At 32.8% G+C, this 25,385-nt stretch overlaps 2 protein-coding genes across 2 annotated transcripts in view; both read right to left on the minus strand.

The window, feature by feature from the left end:
- Window positions 1-25,385, minus strand: part of LOC143198704 (uncharacterized) — a 237,424-nt gene that overhangs the window by 102,803 nt on the left and 109,236 nt on the right. The gene's annotated exons all lie outside the window — the stretch shown is intronic.
- On the minus strand, window positions 11,314-12,564 carry LOC143199041 (uncharacterized). Its single transcript, XM_076408763.1, has 2 exons — window positions 12,485-12,564; window positions 11,314-12,429 (listed from the first exon to the last, which is right to left on the minus strand). Exon 2 carries the CDS (start codon window positions 12,420-12,422, stop codon window positions 11,520-11,522), a length of 903 nt encoding a protein of 300 aa, XP_076264878.1. The 5' UTR covers window positions 12,423-12,429; window positions 12,485-12,564; the 3' UTR covers window positions 11,314-11,519.

Below are 25,385 nucleotides of genomic sequence, written 5' to 3' on the forward strand. Positions count from 1 at the left end.
TATGATGCCTCATGTGCACTGTAAGCGGACTACGTTGCGTGAAGGACTTTCCACACACCGTACAATGATATGGTCTTTGTCCGGTATGCGTCCGGATGTGTAGCTTCAAGGTTGTACGCAAACCGAATGATTTACCGCACTCTTTGCACGCTAATGGCTTTATTCCTTGATGGATGTACATGTGATCTCTAAGTGAGCGTTTGGAATTGACTTTTTTTCCACATAAGTCACAAATGAATCTTTGTCCTCCGTTTAAGTGAATGCGTTGGAAATGGTGTCGAAGATATCGTTCTTGTAGAAACGTTTTGTTGCATATTTCACAGCGTATGTTGGTGTTTTCGTTATAACCTTCCGCATGTCGAGCCATATGACCTAGAACATATTAATAACACTCTTATGATGCTCGATAATATATACCATATATTCAGATGTAAACAAAATATAGTCCAAATATTCAGTAAATAGAGATAAATTCAGAATAGAAAATGACTGGGATAAGTAAATTTTAAATCAAAAACTAATCAACAGGTCAATTGAAAAGTACCCGACCCGACACATAGATGGCGCTACTAGAATTAAATCCACATATTTTTAGTTAGCCCTAAAAAAAGATGCGTGTATAAATTTAACAGTTCTTGGATCATTAGTTTGTGAATTATAGCATCTGAGAGAAGCAACTTTTGTTATTGTGAATAAAATGGACAAAAAGGAATTTCGCATGTTGATAAAATATTGCCTTTTGAAGGGAAAAAATACAGTTGAAGCAAAAACTTCGGGACACTGCCCTAGGAAAATCAACCATCAAGGATTGGTATGCTAAGTTTAGACGTAGTGAAATGAGCACCGAAGACGGTGAACGCAGTGGACGCCCAATAGAGATTGTTATTGACAAAAACATTTAAAAAATCCACAAAATGATTTTGAATGACCGTAAATTGAAATTGAATGAAATAGCAGACACTCTAAAGATATCGACTGAACGTGAACATTATATCATTCACGAATATTTGGGTATGAGAAAGCTCTGTGTAAAGTGGATGCCGCGCGAGCTCACTTTTAACCAAAAACAACGATGAGTTGATGATTCGGAGCAGTGTTTATGTATAAACATGGCTCCATCATTTCACACCGAAGTCCAATCGACATTCATCCGAGTGGATGCACACGATGAACCCTCTCCACAGACGAAAACGCAACAGACGGCTGGCAAGGTTATGACGTCTTTATTTTGGGATACGCATGGAATAATTTTCATTGACTACCCTGAAAAAAGAAGGACCATCAAGAGCGACTATTACATAGCGTTATTGGACCGTTTGAAGGACGAAATCGTCGGAACGGCCGCATTTGAAGATAAAGAAACTGCTGCTTCACCAAGACAATGCACCGTGCCACAAGTCAGTGAAAACGATGGCAAAAATCCATGAATTGGGCTTCGAGTTGCTTCCTCATCCACCGTATTCTCCAGATGTAATCCCAGCGACTATTTCTTGTTCTCGGGTTTCAAAAGAATACTCGCTGGGAAGAAATTTTGGTCGAATGAAGAGGTGATCGCCGAAACTGAGACCTATTTTGAAGCAAAGGACAAATCGTACTACAAAAATAGTATCGAAAAGTTGGAAGGTCGCTATAATCAGTGTATCACCATTGAAGGGAATTATGTTGAATAAAAAAAACTAATTTTGCCAAAAAATGTGTTTTACTATGGTAGGCCACGGACTTTTCAATTGACCTGTTATATTGATTGGATTGGTTATAAAACAAAAAACAAAAACGAAAAGATATGCTAGTTATTCAGACGACATTCTGTAAATTCATTGTACAATAATTTGAATATCTAAAAACAATTGAGTTGGTATAATGTACGATATTCAGTACTATATCGCTACTAAGAAATTAAATCTTTAATTTGTAGTTTGTTCAAACATTATAGGACATAGTTCTAACCTGATTCTAATCTGATGAGAACAGTATTTCTCCTTTGACGATAGAAAGATAACTATTTGAACTTGTGTAATGTTACTGTAAAAAAAACACTAGACAAGGAACTACAACAAGTTGTCGATCAATGCGATGTAAAAGATTACAAGTATATTCAAAAATTTTCGAATAACAAATATACCATGTTAAAAAGTAAGATAAACTTATATTGAAAACTATTAATAACTATATAAATTTAAAACTCATATATTATCCCAAGCGGTACTTAATTATAAATTATATGTTATAGATAGTATTGCTAATTCTGAGTAATGACGGCCTGTATAGACTCAAGTACAATATTCCAATACTTTAATCAAAATGAATCATTCCTTTCTAGTTTAGGATATTCTGATGACAATTTTAATCTAGAATATGCTAATATTCAGGATGGGTATGCATAAGCAATAATTAACAACAATAAAAACAACTTACAACAGGGATTAAGTATTAGTCAAGAAGTAAATCTAAAATTGGTGGTGCAAACCTTTATGATTATAACCTAAATAGTTCTTTCATTTACACAAAAATGCGAAAAAAAAACTCGAATATTTATTCACCTTTGAATCTATCTATATCCAAGAGAATAATACAAGCCCTTATATGAATATATAATAAACTATATTCTCAACAACATGCCAAGACATCAAAATTAAAGAAATGAAATTGAAAACCGATGCAAAATAAATAAGATCTTGAAGCTCAAGTAGTAGTGAAGCTAATAGCTGTTTTTAAATATTTGCTTGCTTGTGCTTGCAAATGGAAAAATAAAAAAGAAATAAGAAAGGTAGTTCTTAGTTTCAAACCCTACAGGATTCAAACTTTATATTGGTACCTAAACAAATTTTAAGCTACGTTTTTATGATAAAATAATAAAATGACAAAAATGCAAAAAAACAGATGTCTACAGCAATGAAGAAAAGGTTCTTACTTTGAAGAGCTGCCTTATCATAACAAGTGCGACCACATATGTTGCACATGTGCCCACCAGCCCCATGCTTCGAACCCATATGATTGATGTACTCTTGATTGGTCACGAATCCCATATTGCACATCTCGCATTTAACTACGTATTCCTTCAAATGCCTACGTCTATGTATCATCCAGGAACCCTTTGATCTGAGTTTCGCGCTGCAAAAATCACATTCGAAATACTGTAGTTCTCCGTGCATCCGCACATCATGCGTTTTCAACTGATAAGAAGTTTTGAACTTCTTGTTGCATTTGGGACAAGGATGGGGTCGATCCTCCGAATGAGTGAGCATGTGCTTTTTCAAGTACCAATTATTTTTCAGGACCTTCGAGCATACCGGGCACGATTTCTCTTTGCCGGATGGCTTGTTCAATGGATCGAAATCGTCATCGAATTTCTCCTCTTTTATTTCTACTTTTACTATTCTAAAAAATAGAAATAATTAGATAAAAACAGTTTAATATTGACTTATTAGGCTGGTATTTCTCATTTTCTAAGCTTACCTTTTCAATCCGTATGTACTACATATTTTCATGTAAAAAAATTAAATATATTTATTCTAGATAAACACATTGATATTATCACTACATAGTATAAAACAAAGTCGCCTTTTCTGTCCCTATATCCCTATGTGCGCTTAAATCTTTAAAACTACGCAACGGATTTTGATGCGGTTTTTTTCAATAGATAGAGTGATTCAAGAGGAAGGTTTATATGTATAATACATGCATAATATACTAAGGCAACATTGCTAACTTTAAAGGTTTCTAACGTGATGTCGTAAATTAACCTATTTTTTAGGCTTATTTAGCAATTAGCAAAAACGCTGCCTAACCCTACGAGTTAGATCAAATTAATGTACTACAGTATTGTACACCATAAAAAGGTCTACAAAAAAGTCCGCGATGGTATATGTTTATCTTTTAGGGATAACCCACATTAACCATTTTTATTGTTTACTTTTTACGTGAGAAAATGGCTTATTTACGATGCTATTTTAAGCAATACGGCATTAATCCTTATCGAATTAAGTACCTTAAATACAGTGTGCAATTAATATAGAGAATAAAATTGTATGAATTTAGATATTCCAAAGATAGCAGGAAATCTTCATAGTAAGTATAGGGGAAGAGGAATTGTTTTACTTCAAATTTAATGCGTGCAGGCCAAGGGCAGTAATGAATGAACCAAAAATACTGGATCGATTTTAATCATGTTTTCATTGAGTGACATAGGCATATATATTTTATGCCCGTGCAAAGTCGGAGCGGGCCGCTATGTTTTTATATACACTGTTCATATTTTTTCTGTAGTGTATTTAATTTAGTATCAGCATTGCACCCGTGCGAAGCCGGGGCGGGTCGCTAGTATTATTATAAATGCGAAAAGGAAAGATACCACCCGAAAAAAAAACCGTTCTCACTCAATAAATCCCAAACCTATGTCTTTTAGGAACTTTTATACAATATTCAATGCTATTCATTAAAATACACTCTGTTTTAAGAATGTCACATCAATAAATGTGTCGGTTTTAAAAATACACAAGTAATACTTCATTTGAGCCAATTTACATTCCCAAGAATAGTCTTTTGCGGTCTTCCAATAATTAGTGTCTACTGGGGATTAGATCTAGACTAAATGGTGGGTGATAAAACAATTTGAAGCGCGTCATTCAACAATTCCTTCATTTTTACCATCGCTTTCATAGTGTGAATTTTCTTGGAGAAATACTACTTTATTATTTTGCATATGATGCCGTTTTTTATTCAGATCTTCAATTAATGGCTATACTAATATCTTCTATGATTCGCTCAATTAGTTTTAATGCTTTTTTGATGTTTTACATCATTTCAGAGCATAATTCGGACAACCTATGCGTTAAACGTCACTTGTAACTCCGTCTTAACCATTGCTGTAGATTTGTAGAACAAAATTTGAATAACACTTATCAAGTCATCGCTTTACTTAAACATCAAAAACAGTATTCTACCAAAACCAGATATTCGTTTCTGTCAATTTTTTAATAAAAAAGAACGGTAACTTAGTTAAAGATCCTGAAACTTAAGCTTCGGGAAGGTCTGTGACTAATTGAGTGATTGGATATTCACAAGAATATATATGCGCTAAAAAATCTAAACTAATGAATTATAAATTAAATAAATCTTTCAAGATTATATTAATCTATCGTTATTTCGAATTTTTATGCTTTAATCAAAATATAAAATAATTCCTTGATTGTTAAAAGTTAAACAAACTACGTATATGTTGATTTTATAATGTGAATAGTGAGGTATACTAAATCAATATGTAAAATGAGATATCATCAGGTTTTTAAATGAAAAATAAAAGACAAATATTAAAATATGTTTTAATTTTTTAAATTCAACCAAGTAAAAAATAAGCATAGTTCTTAAATAAAATAAAAACAACGATGCTCTGATGGGTTCTACGAACTTAAATAACAACAATAATAAAAACCTTTAATGTTAACATCGATATAAAAACTATATTTGATCGTATCAATCGAGTTCTCGGTAACAAAATGTAATCGTTATTTACAATGCATTGCTATCACATGTCGCTTTAAGGGACTAGGTTGAGTGAAACTCTGATGACAGATTTTACACTGATATGGTTTTTCGCCGGTATGAGTATTTCTGTGCCATTTTAGAGTATTTCTTCGCAGGAATTTCTTTCCGCAGTACTCACATTCGAAAGGTTTAGCGCCGTTATGGCCCAGAATGTGAATTTTAAAGCTTTCCAAGTTAACGAGTACTTTACCACATAAATCACAGATGAATTCTTTTCGTGGGCAGTCCCTGTGCCACTTCAGAATATGTCGTTTTCTGTTTCGTTCAGTATCGAAACTGCTGTCGCATTTCTCGCACTTGTACACTACCTTTTTGAAATTGGGATCGTGGGTTTGCATGTGGTAGTCCAACGAGTACTTGCTAGAGTATCTCTTGCCGCATTCGATACAGAGAAAAGCTCGCTCGTGTTTCGAGTCGGTGTGAAGCTTCAACTCGCCTTTCGAGATGAACTTCATGCCGCACTGTTCGCATTTGGTCACGTATTCCTTGTTGTGTCGCCTCATATGGAGATCGAAGGAGAATTTGGTGGACAGCGACTTTAAACATATATTACACTCAATCTTGTTCCTGGGACTGTGGCTTTTCTGATGCTGATTCAAACCGGTGGAACACTTGAAACTCTTCGGACATTTGGCGCACTTATACGGTCGTCCGGAGATGTGGACATTCTTTTGGTGAGCGGTCAGTTTTCGTTTAGAATTAAAAACTTTCTGACAAAGAGAACAAGGGTATATGTTAAACTTGGATGGATTAAGGATCTCAAACTTTTCCTCGAATATGCCTTCGGTTTGATTGCCCAAAGGGTCCTCATTATAGTCCTTGACATCAACAAATAACCTTAAAAAAAGATAAATCATCAATCAATTCGTTTTTTTCTAATTGGTCGTTAATGAAGCTTATTATCAATGTTAGAGTTAAGTTTTACTTCAAAATTTTTAAATAAGAAAAATTCATTGGATTTCAACTTTTAAAGGCATAACATAATAAACTAACGTTAATAAGACAAATCAAATATAAGCTTCAACGATGATATTGTTTAAATTGACTTTATTAGGAGTACTTCCTATTAGAAAAGACTATGTGTAGATGTATTTAATATGTATTATTCTTAGTAAAATAATATGAATGTAGAAATGTATGTCTAATCATATCTATAAAAATATAAATCTAATTCACGTGTAGAAATGTATTTTACAATTAACAACATATAGAACTTCTAACGTTTTAAACATTATACCAAGACATAAGAAAACGTTTTGTTGCAGTTAATTGTGAATATTTAAAACAAGTGTATCAATTAACAATGCTTTTAAAACAGTCTAGGCTTTTGAGATTAGATTTGGGTGAATAGCGTTCGAAAATGAACTAATTGAATAAATATTCATTGAAAGAATACTACGATTTATGTATCTGAAAAACTAATTTCAGTCCTTGAATAATTCCAATTATTATTGAAAAGAAATAAAGAGCTGATTCTCCTTCAACAGCTGTTAGTCCTGGTAATACCGTTATAGTAAAGAATATGATGGCTTTATACTCCATTATACCAAATATCTTAAATGCTATAAGCTATTGAATTTTTAGTAAGAACGCTCCTGATAATTCAAACAGAATTTTTTATGATAATTTCTAAGGAATTCCTGTATCAATGCCAAATACATGAAGATAGAGGAAATATCTACGATGTAAATGTACATTTCTGATGGTTGGAACTCTATGATGACTGCCATTAAATTAGAAAAGCAGAACCCAAATGCCGCCACCAATTTTTTATTTCTTCAATAGTTAAAATATATCAAAAAACATAGCTTCAAAATATGTATCAATATATTGAAAAACAAAAAACAACTCATGGTTTAAAAATTGCGACTGCAAATGATACTTTGTACATATAATCTGTAAAATACCGAGAAATTATGTAACATTGTGATAACACATTGTCTCATAAAGTAGCATAAAATATTTTCTTAATAACTCTGCAGGATTTATTTTATAGTATTAGTACCGTTTAAGAAATTATATTTAATTAGACTTGATAATAAAATTCATTATCTTTGTATTGTCTGGCTTTGTGTTTAAACAATGGTGAACTACATAAACAATTATGTTATACTTTAAAAAAAATATTTATTATTTTATTCGTACAAATGATAAAAATGTAGTAGGTGCAGAGAAAACTTAACAAATAGTAAAAAAGTTGTAACAATATACACTATCGTTCAAAAGTTTGGAAACCTATTTTTAGTTGTCATATATGCTGTAATAAATCTTTTCCCATCCTCATTTTAAAAAAAGATCGACATGTGTTTATAATCACAAAGGTACTATACCATCAAATTCTTAGATTTAGCTGATTTCTTAGAATTGGCGGTTTTAGTCTTTAATTTTGTAATGAACATATTATATTTTTTAATATGAGTTTAAAATTTCAAAAAAAAACACGTTAGTTTAGAATACAGTGCTCTATGTGACGTTCATGCAATAGTTTATAACCGTATAAAATGTTAGGCGCTAAATTGCAGAAAGTCAGAGTTTTATGCAAAATTATTCACTATACTTTTACACTAAAATGGAAGAGATCTGGACGTTCTAAATCTACAACAAAACAGGAAGAAAAGTTTGTTGTAATGTTATCCAAAACAAAGTGTGGTTTAACTATGCCTAGAATAGCCGCTGTTTTAAATAAAGGGTGAGAAAACCCAATTTCCAGTTTTCTAATACATGAAATCCGACTGCAGTGGAGACATAAAAGTTCGCCTGGTGCTATGGATGGAAATCTGAACAAAGAAATCTATCTGAAAATACTTTAGGATTTTTTTTCCTTTCATTCCTTCTAAAGTGAACCTAGAGTCCAAGTTTTGTTTTTTAACAAGATAATGACCCTAAGCATTCGCAAAATTTTGTTAGGAGTTCCTGGAGTAAATGAAGTGGGCAGCACAATCACCAGACCTATGTCTGAGAAGGAATTAGTAAGGGATGAATTTGACAGAAAAGCAAAGAAAAGATGCTTATTACAGCGGAAGATACTGGGCTCCGAATATTATAAATATATAAAATATAATAAAATATATTAACTAGCTTTAGGTAAACGTTAACCTTATAATTAATCAGTCATGACTTAGCTGTATTATTGTCGTTTATTTTAATTGCATTATTTGCATTACTTTTTATTGCAAACTTTTGAACAGTAGTGTACTATATATTATTTTACCTCACTGACTTGTTTACTATATTTAATTATAAAATAAATCCATTACACTCTGTTATGTTTATTTTTGAAGTGACAAGTCAGCTGGGCCTTGGTTGGGTAAGCACTGGGGCATATATCACAGACGTACGGCATTTCACCGGAATGGCTTCGCATATGAGCTTTCAATGGTCCCCTCTGAGTGAAGCCTTTACCGCATTCCGAGCATTTATGTGGCCTCTCACCGGTATGTGTTAATATGTGCTGTTTCAAGGTACTCTGAAGCGCAAAACATTTCTCGCAGTGTGGACATCTCATGGGCTTGATGCCTTGATGTAGCAGCATATGGCCTTTCAGGCTCCTTTTGGAATTCACTTCTTTCCCGCAAAGATCACAGATGAACTTCTCGCCACCATCTTTATGTATCCTCACGTAGTGATGATCCAAACCGCGTTTCTGGGCAAATCTCTTTCCGCAGTACTCGCACGAGAACTTCTCTACGTGATAATCTTTATCGTGAGTTTTCAAGTGACTGGACAAGGACGCTTTATCCACACAAGTCCTGCCGCAAATGAAACAAACCAACGTCTCCCTGTTCTCGTTGTGCTTTTTATAAACATGGGCATCGTGTTCTTGTCTGGTTACAAAGCCTTTACCGCAATGCTCGCACTTAGCCACAAACTGTTTCAGATGCCTGCTGATGTGATCTAGGAATCCGTGTTTCGTTTTAAATATCCTGTCGCATTGATTGCAGTGAAACTTTTTGCTTTGATCGTGCACGGAGGTCACGTGATTCTTAACCTCGTGCGATCTTTTGAACGCTCTGCTGCATATCGGACATACAAACGGGCGATCATCCACATGACAGATCAGGTGCTTCTTGAGAAATTTCGAATTTCTGAAGATTTTTTTACACTGAGTGCAAGCAAACTCATTTTCTGTGGATTTAGGAGATTCTCGTTCCTTGTTGAGGTAGTCTGACCTAAAATGTTTATAATAATTATGAATAGTGGCCATTTAAATAAATATACAGAATAAATTATACTATGATTTATGATCTAAAGTGAATTTTTATATAATATTCACTTTAACATAACTATTAAATAATATTTCATAATACTAGTTAAATAATCACGACGCTCTTAAAGTATATTTGATCACTTTATTAAATGATTTTTTTCCAAAAATGTTCTCTGAGTAACTTTCATTAGTTCATTGATCATTGCTTATTCTTTCCATAACTCAGATATGATTCTTACACAACCTCTGTCAAGTAGATAACTTTAAACTGATCAAAGTAGTAGTTAAATGTAACACTAATGGACTTATTTTCGACAGCAATTGTAATAATGAGATAAGAGACAAAAAATTATGAATGTAGTGTCAAAACTATCACAACATGAATTTATAACAATGATGAGCAATAAAACGATAAAATTTAAGATATATTTGATGTATACTTAAAAGTGTCAGGTTAATTTAAAAAAATATTAGTGTCTTCACCAGAATCAATTCAGATATATAGAAACTAATGTTTTTTTAATACATAAATAATTACAAAATTAGTTGCTAAAACTGTAAACAAACATTTATTGGTTCTAATAATTAAGTTCGAATAAATTTTACGTAGTATTGATACCATTATACTCGTACATACGTACCTTGGCAGAAAATTATTTAAAAAAAATAGAAATTATTCCAAGATTCTGTCGTAAAATAAGCTATTTATTTTCAACAAATTTTATTTTAGTTTTTATCTGTAACAATATTTTGTAAAGTAAGAAACGCTGTATTTTGAGCATAAAAAAGACATTGAGGACAAATGTAAATTTAAAAATTAATACATTTGAAAATTTATTCGACAATGTCATTTAGAGGCTGATAAAAGGAACCAACAACTGATAAACATAAACAATATAATCTATAATGAAATATGAAATAAAACAATTTTGTCTAATGACTAAAATTACATAAAAACAAAGGTCAAAAATTAATAAATAAATTTCTATATCAATGAAAATCAACAATCACAGCACTAGCAAAAATATTTCAACTAAATATGAACACAGTTTGATAAGCCAGATTGATTTTTTGACAGAAATATATTATTTTTCAGAAAGAAAACAAGATGTACCTTCTTAAGGTCTTAATAGTACGCCAATAAAGGATAACAGATGCATTGTAGGAACGGCTTATCATGACTGTAGGGAAACATATGATACCTTTGTGATCATTCTGGCACATAAAAGCAATGATTACTGAACCTGATTAACGATATTCAAAAAATTTGTTAAAAAACATATTATAGAACAATTCGAATCGTGAAAACGCCGATGGACGTCAATGTAGCCAAACAAATCCGTAGAAAACTGCGAAAAACCACCTCTCCAAAATATCCGATTTAAATCTATATTTTGCATAATCTCGAAATATAAAAGGCAACCCTCTTATTAAAAAATATAAGGAACTAGCACTCTGTTGCGAGTTACTAAACTAATACAATTTATAGAATGACGATTTTAATGACAGAAGGTGAGGAACAAAGGACTATTAAAATGTTTTAGTTTTAAACAAACCATGACTAAATATATACATAATTTAATTCGTGAATAAATATATAAACATCTATATAAAATATAAAAGAGAAAACATAAGTGAATACATTATACACCAAGTGTAATTCAATATATAGTAACGAAAAATCCGGCTAACATTTTGCAGTACTTTTAAACAAAATCTACTGCATGATTATCATTTTTTTCGCTCGCGGAAGCATTGTCTTTGATTTTTATGAAACTAGTTTGTGAACACTCTTTTTGTGAGTATTTAGAACCATTTTCGACGAAAACTTTGCTTCACACAATTCACAGTCGTAAGGTTTCTCTCCTGAGTGTATCCTCAAGTGGATTTTCAGCGGAGATCTCTGGGAAAAACGCTTTCCACATTCCGTGCACTGATAAGGACGTTCACCTGTATGTGTCCGGATGTGCTGTTTTAAATTATCTTTTAGTGTGAACATCTTTTCACAAAACTGACATTGGTAGGGTTTGATACCTTGATGGATCATCAGGTGGATTTTCAAGCCGTCCTTTCCAGCAAATCTCTTTCCGCATAGTTCACAAACTAGCGTCGGTTTGTCGGTGTGGGCTCGACGGATGTGAGCTTTGAGAAACTTGAATTCTTTCTGGCAATGCGGACAAGCTTGGGGTGCTTTTTCCTCTCGTTTTTGATGTATGTTCATGTGGATTTTCAGGTTGTATTTCGTGGACATGCTTTTACCACATACCACGCAAATACTTTGATTTTCACTGTGCTTTGACTCCAAGTGTAATCTGTGCTGATATTTGTCGAAGAAGCCCTGTCCGCAAAACTCGCACTTCACCACGTACTCGTTGGTATGCCTCAATGTATGGATATAGAGTCTGTGCTGAGACATGAACGTTTGCTGACAACTGTCGCACTGAAACGTTTTCCTTGTATCGTGCATTTTCAGCGTATGCTGCGTTTGACTGTACTCAGTTTTAAAGGTTTTCGAACATTTGGGACACTTAAATGGTCGCTCGGACGTGTGACTGATCATGTGCCGTCTTAAAAAGTAGCGTTTCTTAAACGATTTTCCGCATTGAGGACATTGAATGGCCGATTTAGGCACCGTCGAGTAATCTACCGGTTCCCCTTTAACTATGGCCATCCAAAATCTAAAATAAAAATCAATAATTAAAACAGTAATATGTGAGAGGAATTATTACTTACACCGTTAGAAAAATGTTAAAAAATAAAACTATAAAAATTAAGACCCCTCACTTGTACGACGTCTTATCGTATCCTGAAAACTGCTAATGTAAATTTGTTAGTATTAATGTCTCGATACTAAAATGATAGTGAAAAAAATATCTTAAAAAATTAAATTATTATTACCTAACACAAAAACTAATCAGCTTTATTGACTCATATACATTAGCAAGTAAATAATTAAAAACGACACATGTGACATGTATGTTCCTTTTCTTATATTTTAAGTCTCATTTTTACGAACTAGGATTGAACTAGACTGGAACTAGTGTTAACCACGGTCTTTGGTATTAAGTCTATCGACTGGAGATCATCCCTGAAGCCATCAGGTCTTATTCAGCTTGGTTACTGGCGTGATTGTGATCATTTTCCTTGTCGGATTTTACACTCTTGCCTTGAGGACCATCAGAAATATTAAACAATTACAAACCTAACGACCATGCCCCCGCAGGATTCGAACCCGCAACAACAGGAGAACTATCCTGTCGTTTTTACCACTGCGCCAACCAAGCCAGCTAGAAACATGTGTGTCATTTTAGTCATACCAAAGCGCAAGAAAAAAAAACGAATGGAAAAAGCCCAAGAGAACTTTCCTAGTGTTTCTAAAACTATTCAAATACAATAGATAAAATGATTCAATAAATAATAAGTTTCAATCAATGTTATAAAAATGGATAAGTTAGCTATAAGGCAGGTGTCAAAGCCAATAAATAAATAGCCAACTGATAGAATAGTTGCCTGGAATAGAAATGGGCTATTAAAACATGTGTTGACCATCTATTTTCACTTTCATGCATAATTGCAGAGCCATATAATCTTGAGAAATAATGAAGGAAAGAACAAATTATTGACATTAGTAAAAAGTGACAACTATTGTTGAAGTAATAAATAAGCTCAATCGGCCAAATTGGTCGAAAAATGTGAAAAGTGGGACTGTGTTAACATAAAAACGTTCAAATACTAGAATTGTTCATCAACAATGGGCCTACCCGGAGGTTGAAAATACAAACACACTTTGAACTAGTATAGTTAAATTATGTGTGTTTTAAACCTATATGGAGTACACCATTTTAAGACAGTATGAAGGAAAAATTACTAAATAGTTGTATTTAATAACTAGTTGTAATATGTTGTAAAGTTGCATATTTTTAAATAAAAACTATTGGTAACTAATTTATAACATTTTAAAATTAAATTGTAAAAAATGTCTTAAATTTTATGATGTCAGTAATTCGAGTTATAGTTAAAAGTACATTAAAAGACAAAACATATTTATTCATGTATTATATTTTATCGACAATTTTATGAACACTTCTTCTGTGAAAATTCAGCAACTGTCGTGAGATTAAGTTAAGGCTGCATAGATCGCACTTGTATGGTCTTTCGCCAGAGTGTGTCCTCATATGGACCTTCAAGGGTGGTGTTTGTGCGAAACCTTTCCCACATACCTCACATTTAAAAGGTTTCTCGCCACTATGGGTGCGTAAGTGTATAGTGAGATACTGCCTAGAATAGAACTTTTTTTGGCATAAACTGCATTGATGAGGTTTGTCGCCTCGGTGAATCATCAGGTGCACTTTTAACCCACTTTGGCCCCTGAACTCTTTCCCGCACAGGTCGCAGATGTAATTTTTTCCGTTACCCTCGTGAAACTCTCGTAGATGTTTCTTGAGGTGTCGAAACTTTTTCTTGCACACTCCGCATTCTTTGAAGTACGTATCCTCGTAATTCTCCTCGTGAATTTTCTGGTGTTCTCTCAACTGACGCTCACTGGACACGCTCCTCCCGCAAGTATCACAGACGAATTTCTTACCAGCGTGTTTCCTTTGTAAATGTCTTCGATATTCTGCTTTCGTCACAAAACCCACATTACAGTAGTCACAATGCTCAACATATTCCTGAAAATGTCTCTTTTTGTGAACGTTGTAGTTGTTCTTGTTATTAAACACACGTCCGCATTCCTCACAATTAAACTTCTGGGTGCCTTCATGGATATCTCTCATATGCCGGTTCAAAGCCGATATTTTCTTGAATTGCTTCTGGCAAACAGAACAAGTCAGCGATTTATCCATCTGATGACAGGTCAGGTGACTCTTAAGCTTATAATTTTGACGAAAAGTTCGGGGACACTGAGGACATTTTACAAGTCGTTCATCTTTGTTGCTTGCACACGTGTATCTAACGGATTTCGATTCTTGTTTTGGCATCAGAGATATGTCATCCCTAAAAAGTAAAACACTACTGTTACGTTTTTAATTGAATTATATGGATTCTTGTTAAAAATGCAATTAATTTGTTAAAATCTCTCTATATAACTTATAAACACCAGAACGTGTCATCTCCCACTGGCCTATAAGTTTACTACCGATAATCTCGAAAGTTTTTGAGAAATTATACATAAAGAGGCTTAATAATATAACAGAAAAAAGAAAGATTATTCTAAAACATTAATTTGGGTTTCGTAATAAGCACGGGACTATAGAACAAGGGCATAGACTCGTAAACAAATATATAATAAATAAGGACTTAAATGCCAAAAGATATTGTTTGGCTACATTCGAGGACATACTTTAGGCTTGTGACACAAGGTTGTTGGTCAAATTTACTTACTAAAATCTTATCTCTCAGATAGACATTTCACTATAAAACAAGACGATGAATTAACTGAATTACATCCAATATATTCAGGAGTTCCACAAGGGAATGTACTGGGCCCGATACTGTATCTAATATATACAGTGGATTTAACGACCACAAAAATTACCACTGTGGCAGCATATGCAGATCCACCTTAGAATCTCACGAAGGTTCAACAACAGCATAAAAGAACCTCCAACATACCTTGATAAAATACAACTGTGGCTGAAGATATGGCGTATTAAAGCAAATGAAACAATATCTCCAAACAAAATGCCAAAAGATATTGTTTGGCTACAATCGTGGACATATTTTAGGCTTACGGCAAAAAATATTGTTGGTTAAATTTAGTTACTAACATCTTATCTCACAGATAGACATTTCACTATAAGACAAGACGATGAAGGGACTGAATCACATCTAATATATTGAAGAGTCCTACAAGGGCACCGGGTCCCATACTGTATCTAATGTATACGGTCCACAGACCCCACAGAACTACAGACTACAAAAATGACCACTGTGGCAACGCATGCAGGCAACACAGCCACCTTAGCATCTCACGAAGATACAGCAATAGCATTACAGAATCTCCAAACACAATTTGATAAAATACAACTGTGCCTGAAGACATGATGTATTAAAGTAAATGTAACAAAATCTACCCATGTCACATTCACTCTACAAGTATATCGCCAGCAGTGATTATCAAGTGTCAACTTCCCCAGGCCGAGGATGCTAAATAACTTGATATGTGTTTGGACCGACGTCTAAGCTGGAAGTATATACTTGCTAAACGAAAACAACTTAGACTTAAACTATATAAAATGTATTAGCTTATCGGAAGCAGATCCAAATTTTCATTAAGATAACAAAGTATTGCTATACGAATCAATCCTTAGGCCTATTTGGTTACATATAATCCAACTATAGGGTACTATCTAACTATGGCATGTGTAATATAGCCATTATACAACGGTTCCAAAATAAAGTGTTGCCGACCCCTGTCGATATTCCTATGATATGCCTGTAATGAACTGATGTAACGCTAATCAACTTTGGCTAATCAGTCAAATATGCGACGTGATGGTGCGCAAACTATTATTTAGAATAGAACAAACTAATTAAGATATTTCATTCAGATTACTTAATCAAATGATCTTGTACTTGTCATGTATATAACAGGTCAATTGAAAAGTCCCCGGCCTACCATACTAAAACACATTTTTTTGGCAAAATTAGATTTTTATTCAACATAATTCCCTTCAAGCGTGATACACTGATTATAGCGACACTCCAAATTTTCGATGGCATTTTTGTAGTACCATTTGTCCTTTGCTTCAAAATAGGCCTCAGTTTCGTCGATCACCTCTTCATTCGACGAAAATGTCTTCCCAGGGAGCATTCTTTTGAGATCTGAGGACAGAAAATAGTTGCTGGCGGCCAAGAACTGGATAACACTGTGGATGAGGAAGCAATTCCAAGCCCAATTAATGGATTTTTGACACGGTGCATTGTCTTGGTGAAGTAGCACTTTTTTTTTCTACAAATGCGGCTGTTTCTCGGCGATTTCGTCCTTCAAACGGTCCTATAACGCTATGTAATAGTCGCTGATGGTCCTTCATTTTTCAAGATCGTCAATGAAAATTATTCCATGCGCACTCCAAAATACAGACGTCATAAACTTGCCAGCCGACTGTTGCATTTTCCCACCTTTGGAGAGAGTTCATCGTGTGCAGTCGTCTTGGTCGACTGTCGATTGGACTTCGTAGTGAAATGATGGAGCCATGTTTCATCCATTACATCTGATCATCTTCAAACACTGCTCCGAATCATCAACTCGTCGTTGTTTTTGGTTAAAAGTGAGCTTGCGCGGTACCAACTTTACACAGAGCTTTGTCATACCCAAATATTCGTGAATGATATGATGTACATGTTCAGTTGATGTCTTTAGAGTGACTGCTATTTCATTCGGCTTCAATTTACGGTCATTCAAAACCATTTTTTGTTATTTTTTAATGTTTTCGTCGGTAACAACCTCTTTTGGGCTTCCACTGCGTTTGCCGTCTTCGGTGCTCATTTTATCACATCTAAAATTAGCATACCAATCCTTGATGGTTGATTTTCCTGGGGCAGTGTCCGGAAACTCGGCATCAAACCAAGTTTTTGCTTCATCTGTATTTTTTTCCTTCAAAAAGCAAATTTTATCAATACGCAAAATTCCTTTTTATCAATTTTTTTCATAATAATAAAAGTCGCTTCACTCAAAATGCTATAACTCACAAACTAATGATCCAACAGCTGTCAAATTTATACACGCATCTTTTGAGGAATAAGGCTAACTAAAAAAACATATGGATTTAATTCTAGTAGCGCCATCTATGTGTCAGGCCGGGGAATTTTCAATTGGCTTGTTATTATATATTACAGCCATAAGAAATGCTTATTGCCCATTGGGCAGATTCTTAATCCAGTAGGAGTAATTATAAAAAAATACTTAGGAGATATTCTAAACTATTGTTGAATTATCATCTTCAAAGAATAAAACTACGAATAAGATCTGGTATGAACACTACCATACATTAAAATTAACCTGAATTAAGCGTCTGTTTTGGCATGGATGGTGTGGTATTGGACCTGCTTGTACAGAATTCAATACCAGATATGTTAAGTTTTTGTTACTTATTTATGAACATTATTAAAGAATATCTTTAGTATAGTAGTAGAGTATCTTTAGTCTAGTATAGAATATAAGAAAGTATAAGAATATCTTTTACTAACATAAAATGTATAAAGTTATTTTTAATAAAATTTTGTAATATATATACAAGAAATACACAAAATAATGTGCATATTTAACATATATACAATATATGTTTAATAATAATATATTTATATTGCTTTTAAAACCTCGCCGAATAAATTTATAGAACGTCTGAATAGTTTGCAATTGAATGTTGTCCCATTCTTGTATCAAAACATCTGCCAATTTTATCAATGATACTGAAAATGAAAATCTAATAAATCTCTGGTCTAAAATTCCATATAGCGGCTCATTGATGTTGACGTCTTGTAACTGTGCTGACCAGGAAAGATCGATGATAATTTAATGCCTCTTCAAGCAGGATTGAATGCTTTTGGCTGTATGTATCAGCGTTTTATCATCTTAGAGTATAGTAATCATAGTAAAAAAATTAATATCGAGACATTAGAAAACATAAAAGATCCAGCTATATATCATAGAAAGCAGGTAGTACGGAGGATATTCTTCTTTTGGTATTCTTCATACATAAACCTGGCCGTTTGTAGCAAACAATGTAACAATGGTTCATCGGACCATATCACATTCTTCCAATTATGAAAAGTCTAAGTATTACCACTTGGTCGAATCACTTCTTTGCAGCTTAGCTTTGGCTTTCATTATAAAGGGTTTCGCAATCGCAGGCCCTCCATGAATGTTAGCTCTATGGAGCTTCCGCAGTACTGTTTTTACCGAAACAGTATTATTTAGGAGAATATTAAGTTTTACTGTCACTTCTGCCGCGGTAGTTTTTGTGTCCAACATTTCCAAATACGTATAATCTCACTGTTCAATATCACTAGTAATATTTATTCAATGATTAGAAGTTCATAGAAGTTCGTTCAGATGGTTTAGTAACTCTACAAACATTAAGAGAGATTGGCTGGGAAGCTTTGATGTGTCCACTGTATAACATGAAGCTGTTCCCTGTCTGAGTGCTTTTTGCTTGCCATTTATACCAGACTCTACGAGACTTTTCGCTTAAAAGGATTAAAAGTTCTAACGAGGTAACCAAAACGGAACCTATGTCATAAAGTTTGAAATGATATGAATAAAATCGTTTTGAAGAACTTGAATAAAACATACATAAATTTTTTGCCAAACATTTTTTATCTTTGTAATCTGTGTAAGATCAGTAATAACACATGTTTTATCATAAAACTAATTCGACAGAATAGTGGATTTTCTGGCTACCGAGTCCTTTATAACGCTTAACAACTAAGGATTATGTTATGTTGCCATCCAAAAAAACAATATTAAATGCATAAAATTACACAGTAAACAAGGTTGTTACTTATGTGTCGAAGCAGAGATTTATTGTTAAATTTGTTTACATTACTTTATTTATTATTTTAATATAAAACATATGCAAAAGGAAATATTCAAAACACAAACTTTATTATAAAATTTTATTACCTAAATTAAAAAAAAAACATGTTCCTAAATAAAAACTGATTCTTTTTTAATCTTTTTCGCATTCCGCGAAGTATCATTCTTATTACTAGGACATAGTTGATTAATATTATACGTTTTAATAATTCGTTTTATGTTTTCCCTTCTCAATAAATTTACTTTTCTCAAAGTGTTATTCTCAACCGTTCTAACTTCCTGTAATATTTCATCGATGGAAACACCTGCCATTAATTGATCCCTAATTTTTAATTCTTCGATTTTTGTCAACCTCTTGAAGTGTACATCATCTTCGTGTCCCACGTGAGTCTCAACATACTCAACTGACACCACACCTTTAATATAGTCAAAATAAATTATTACTAAACGATAGAATGATTAAAATATATATTTAATTGTTACCAGTTACTTGAACTTTTGCAAATATTCTGGCCGGGCAAACCCCATTAATGTATTGAGTACCTTTAGCTTTCGGTCGACGTATTTTACATTTACTTACAAAGCCTAAGACGAAGGGATGGTCAATCGCAACACAATTTGTACAAAAAAAATAATTACCTCTAACATTGCTTCTAATACAACTATATAATATTTCCCTCACGCCTTTTTTGGTAATTTTGTTTAAACAACAAGAATAATTTTCTTCTCTGCCATCCTGTGTTCGCCAAGTATGAAATTCCTTAATATTTCTAAACGTCAAAGTAGATACATTAACTTGTATGTCATGAATCTCAGAAAGATGTGTGTAGAAATTAATATAACGAATAAACATTTCCGAGCATAAGGGGCACAAAATTCTTCTAGTCAACGGTTTAAAACCTGGAAAAGTTTCTGTAGGATGCTTTTTTCGTATATGGGCGTTCCTATTGGATGTCGTTGAAAATGTGCTTTTGCAATATATGCAATCTGTATTTGTCCTATAAAATATGAGACTCATTTTAATATACCATTAATTAAAGGATATAATTAAAAAAATATAAATAAAAAAGGTAATAACAAATAAAAAGACATTATATTTCTATCTTTATTGATATTCGCATGATTTAACTCTATTGAACATGTAATATTCAATCGATTGAAGGTATTAAAATTGTATATACATAAAGTTAATTTCAACTACTGCTTCGAAAACTGAACATCAAGTATATTTAAAAAAAAGGGTTACAAGTTAACCAGTAGACATAAAAAATATGCTTAATAGGAAAGGGGAAGATACAAAATAGCGTTGGAAACTTTCAACTGAAATTGACTCTCGACTGTTTAGTAATTGACTAATTTTTGATATCGGTTGTTTCAGTCGCTAATTTGGATTCGACTGATTTTACTATTTACTAGTGTCTGTTTCAGCCGACTGTTTTCACTCGCTGTTTTCGGTCCGACTGATTTTGTTACTACTTACTAACGACTGTCTCAGTCGTCTACTTTTAGTTACTATTTTTGGTTTTACTAGTTTCATTCGACTGAGTTTTAACGTTCTGGCTCTGGCGTAGCAGCCGCAACCTTGACAAAAATGTACCCAATATATGCTTACATAGGTTTATATGTATTAGGTAGTTTGTTTGTAAATAACAATATATTATATATTAATAAAGCAGCATTTTGGTACGATCATTTTCAAGATTGTTAATGTAATAGGGTAAAAATATTAAAATTTTGAATGACAAACCATTATTCTCTCGATTTTTGTTAAAAAATATTTCCGTTCAATAATAAATAAATAGCATTTTCTTTATTTAAAAAAGCTCTAGTAGTTAATGTAAGATCAATTTTAATTATGTCATGGATTAGTTTTTTTAGTTAGTTAGTATTTATAGTTATTGTACATCTTTAGTTTTGAGGTTTTGTTTTAAGTTCTATTATATTGTCTATATTTATTATAATAAATTATTTAAAAATAACAATTAACATATTAAAATACAATAAAACATTTGTGGGGTATTATTCCATTATATAGAAAAATACCATTTCCATAGAACATTCAAATATAAAAGTAATTCTACTTCCCTTAAAATGAAATTATTAATTGCATGCTAATAGTATTCAGTAATTCTTTTTCTTATCTTGTTAAGTTAGTTGAAGGAATATATACATAAGTGTTTCGACTGTTTTCAGTCGATAGTTCCCAACGCTAATTAAAACAATAAAATTAACAATAATTTTTTGTCATATATATTGAAACTTAAATATTACACTTGGTTCTTTGTTTTACTACTTGGCTCTTTGTTCATTGGATCTTCTGGTTTGCTACCGTATTGTTGATTAGTATGTCGACTCTTGATATGATCAGTGAGATATTTCCTGCCGGTAAATTTCTCTTGACAAAATTGACATTCGAAAGGCTGTTTACCAGTGTGGATATTCATGTGATATTTATACTGGTACCTTTTAATGAAGGTTTTATCACAATAGCAGCACTGAAAAGGTTTTACATCGCTTTCCGGATGAGTACGAAGATGTTGCTGCAAGAATGTGTTCAAGATGAAGCTCTTCTCGCAGAAATTGCACTTAAACGGTTTGTCTTCTTTATGTACCATTAAATGAAACTTTAGTCCTGACTTGTGCTGGAAGAATTTACCGCAATACTCGCAACTAAAGTTCTTCCCGTCATTTTCGTGGGCGGCTTTATGGTGAGCCTTGATGTTGGAGAAAGTCTTGTTGCATATCGGACACGTTTGAGGCTCGGGTTTTTTGTAATTGGGATCATGAAGCTTCATATGATTCTTCAGATTTCCTTTGTCGGCGATTCTAGCACCGCATATATCGCAGATATGTACTTTGCCGTAGTGCTTCGAATCCATATGTTTCTTCAGGTACCAGTTATTGGCAAACACTTTGTTGCATTCGCGACAGGTTAACGTTTCGTCTTCAATAAAATGCGTTTTTTTATGTCTGAGGCAATTCTTTATTGTGGTGAATTCCTTTCCACATAAATCGCAATACACTTTTGAAGAAGGTTGGTGTAAAGTTTTCATGTGGTAGTCCAAAACTCTCCGATGCTTAAAGGTTTTAGGGCAAAGCGGACACATCAGTGGTCTGTCTTCGCGATGAGAAATCTGGTGTCGTTTTAAAACGGGATTACTAGCAAAAATCTTACCACAAACATCGCAAGTAAATTTATTGTGTTGTTTCAGATGTACCAAATACTGAATTTCATTGGAAAATAATTTTCCACATACGTCACACGACCCTCTTTGAAACGAAAGTTCTTTTGAAATGTTGACGTCCTCGGATTTCTCATTTAATTCTGGTCTTATCACTATGGTGATTATTTCCCTAAAATTCAATTAATATAAAATTTATTTTAATAATTATAAATACTAATGATAAATGAAAAAGAATAATTACGAAAATCAAAATAAATGGTGATTTATTAACAATTATTGATTTAAAATTAAATTTATTTTATACAAATGTGCAATATAACTAAACTAACTAAATATACTGTTAGTAAGTTATAAAGGTAAAATATCACGCAAGAAATTTTTTTTACTGTTTACTAAATTATGTCTTCTAATTCAACAGTAAATTTCATATTATACTTCCTATAATTAGGAAACTTTTACTTACGAGACTAGTATTAACAAATAAATAAACTACTATTTAAACAATATTTATGGTAGTGACATTTCTCCGCTCGATACATATCGTTCAGTGAGGTTCCAAACTAAGTTTTTAAAAAATCTAGTAATTCATTTCCACTTCAAAAGTGATCTCATCGTTCTAACTTTTAAATATCTTTTTGTGGAACTATTTATTATTTGTTGCTTTAGATGGCATTTATATTCTACTAGCCAAGCACTCGTCAATTTTTTTTTACTCATGTGCACAATAGTAGATTCATATTTCATTCTCTTCATTTAAAAATTGTAAGAAAACTTTTTTATTTCACACGACAGATCTAAATAGCACTCTGACGTCAATACATTTTTCCAAAACAATTTTGTGTATTTTTAAATATTCTTCAAAACAACTGCAGATATTAAACGATAATATCATTCAGCAACATCAGTACCGATCCGTTAAAATTCAGCATAACAGCAAAAAAACAATATTCAATGAATGTACAATGTTAGTGTTAGTCTATTATATTGAAAATAACAGAGACTATCTCGCCAAAACCACTATAACTGGTAAAACAACAACTGAAATGACATACCATTTTGACATGTACCCTTTAAGAATAAGTATTCCTCGAAAATTATAAAGATCTGTCAACAAACGTGCTATTTATGTGTTCAAGCACATATTTATGAAATGGTTTATTTAATTGCGTTTATTTTTTAATACGAAACATATACAAGACATTATCAAAAGTAAATATAAGGCAAGACATAAAAAGATCATAGGTCTTCGTTTCAATTTTGTTACATAATTTCATTACGTAATTGAAATTCAGTTTTATAAAATAATTTTATATAAAAAAACAAATTCGCCACATTTATAAATACCAATAACATTTATCAAAAATATATTACAAATAACAAGGCATCCAAATATAAATATTGTATTGTTGTTATCACGTATATTACTGTTTTAGATTGGTATAATTGAAAATCAATCAAAACACATTCATGATTTTGTGGAAATCCAGACTGTTAATTCCAGTATATCGAAATATTTGAACAATGAATATTCGGCTTGGCTGTTTCAACCTTTATTCTAAAAGACTTTGCTTTCAAGCCGTTCTTCGATCAACTGATATTTTCCAAGTTCAGTCAGCGTCTGACATGAGTCTTGACCTCCCAAGCCTTAATTTAAGAGGCAGTAACTTTTACCTTTAATTTTTTATAATTTAAGTGATGTAACAATAGAACGATAAATGGATAACGGGTTAAATATTACATATATTATTATTATTATCATTATCACTTAATTTTAAACAAGTTATTCAATAAGTTATGTATTCGACAAGAGATGAAGCTGTTAATTTAACATAGTTTTATGTTGAAATTTTTAGATTTCAATCAAAACATTGTTTTTAGAAAATGTCACTAGCATTTTGGACAGAAAAAGGAATATCGTTTAGAGATTAGCTCCAACTTCGGATATTGTTGCTAACCTTTTGTAGAAAATGTATGGGATAAAATGGAAAACACATCTTCTTACTCAGAGTCTCACTCCGGAGAGACAGAATGTTTTCCATAAGATTAAATATATGAATAAAATAGAAAATATCTTGATGTATGGCTTCATAATTTCAGTCTTCAATTATTTGGAGTTTTCAACGAGTCTGTGGACTTTCTTTCGATGGATGTTTAAACGTTGTTTCGAAGCAAATTTACTGACGCATATAGAACATTCGTAGGGTCGTTCTCCTAAATGTCCTCGCATATGAACCACCAGAGACGGCTTCTGGGTATAGTTCTTGCCGCATATGTTACATCCGTAAGGTTTTTCGCCTGTATGGCTACGCATATGCAGTTTCAAGTGTTGTTTTCTAACGAATCGCTTCTCACAATTGCCGTAAGTGCACTGATGAGGTTTTTCGCCTTTATGCCTCATTGTGTGCAGTTTTAGCTCGAAGCTCTGACGGAATTTCTGCCCGCATAGATCACAAACAAAATTAGCCCCATCGTTCTTGTGATATTCTCGATAATGACGATTGATTCTATGATATTTCTTGTTGCATATAGTGCATTCCGTAAGGATTTTATCCTGGGAGATATCTCGATGACATATCTGATGTCGTTTGAGATAACTAGCCAAGGAAAATTCCTTACCGCAAACATCACATACATACCTTTGACTGTTGATCGAATGTTTGACCTCCAAATGGACCTTATACTGATGCTTATATACGAAACCTTTCTCGCAATATTCACAAAATATTTTGTATTCCTTCATATGTCGCCGCATATGTAAATCATGGTATTTCTTGTTAGCTATAACCTTACCGCAGATGCTACACGGATGCTCTCGAAAAGAGTGGTGGATGGATTTGATGTGAAAGTTTAACGATGATTTCTTTTTAAAAAATTTGTGACATAAAGCGCACTGAAAGGGTTTATCGGTGTT

The sequence above is a fragment of the Rhynchophorus ferrugineus genome, unplaced genomic scaffold (assembly GCF_030347505.1).
Source record: "Rhynchophorus ferrugineus isolate W39M unplaced genomic scaffold, kcgeb_rfMv2 rfM6, whole genome shotgun sequence".
NCBI lineage: Eukaryota > Metazoa > Arthropoda > Insecta > Coleoptera > Curculionidae > Rhynchophorus > Rhynchophorus ferrugineus.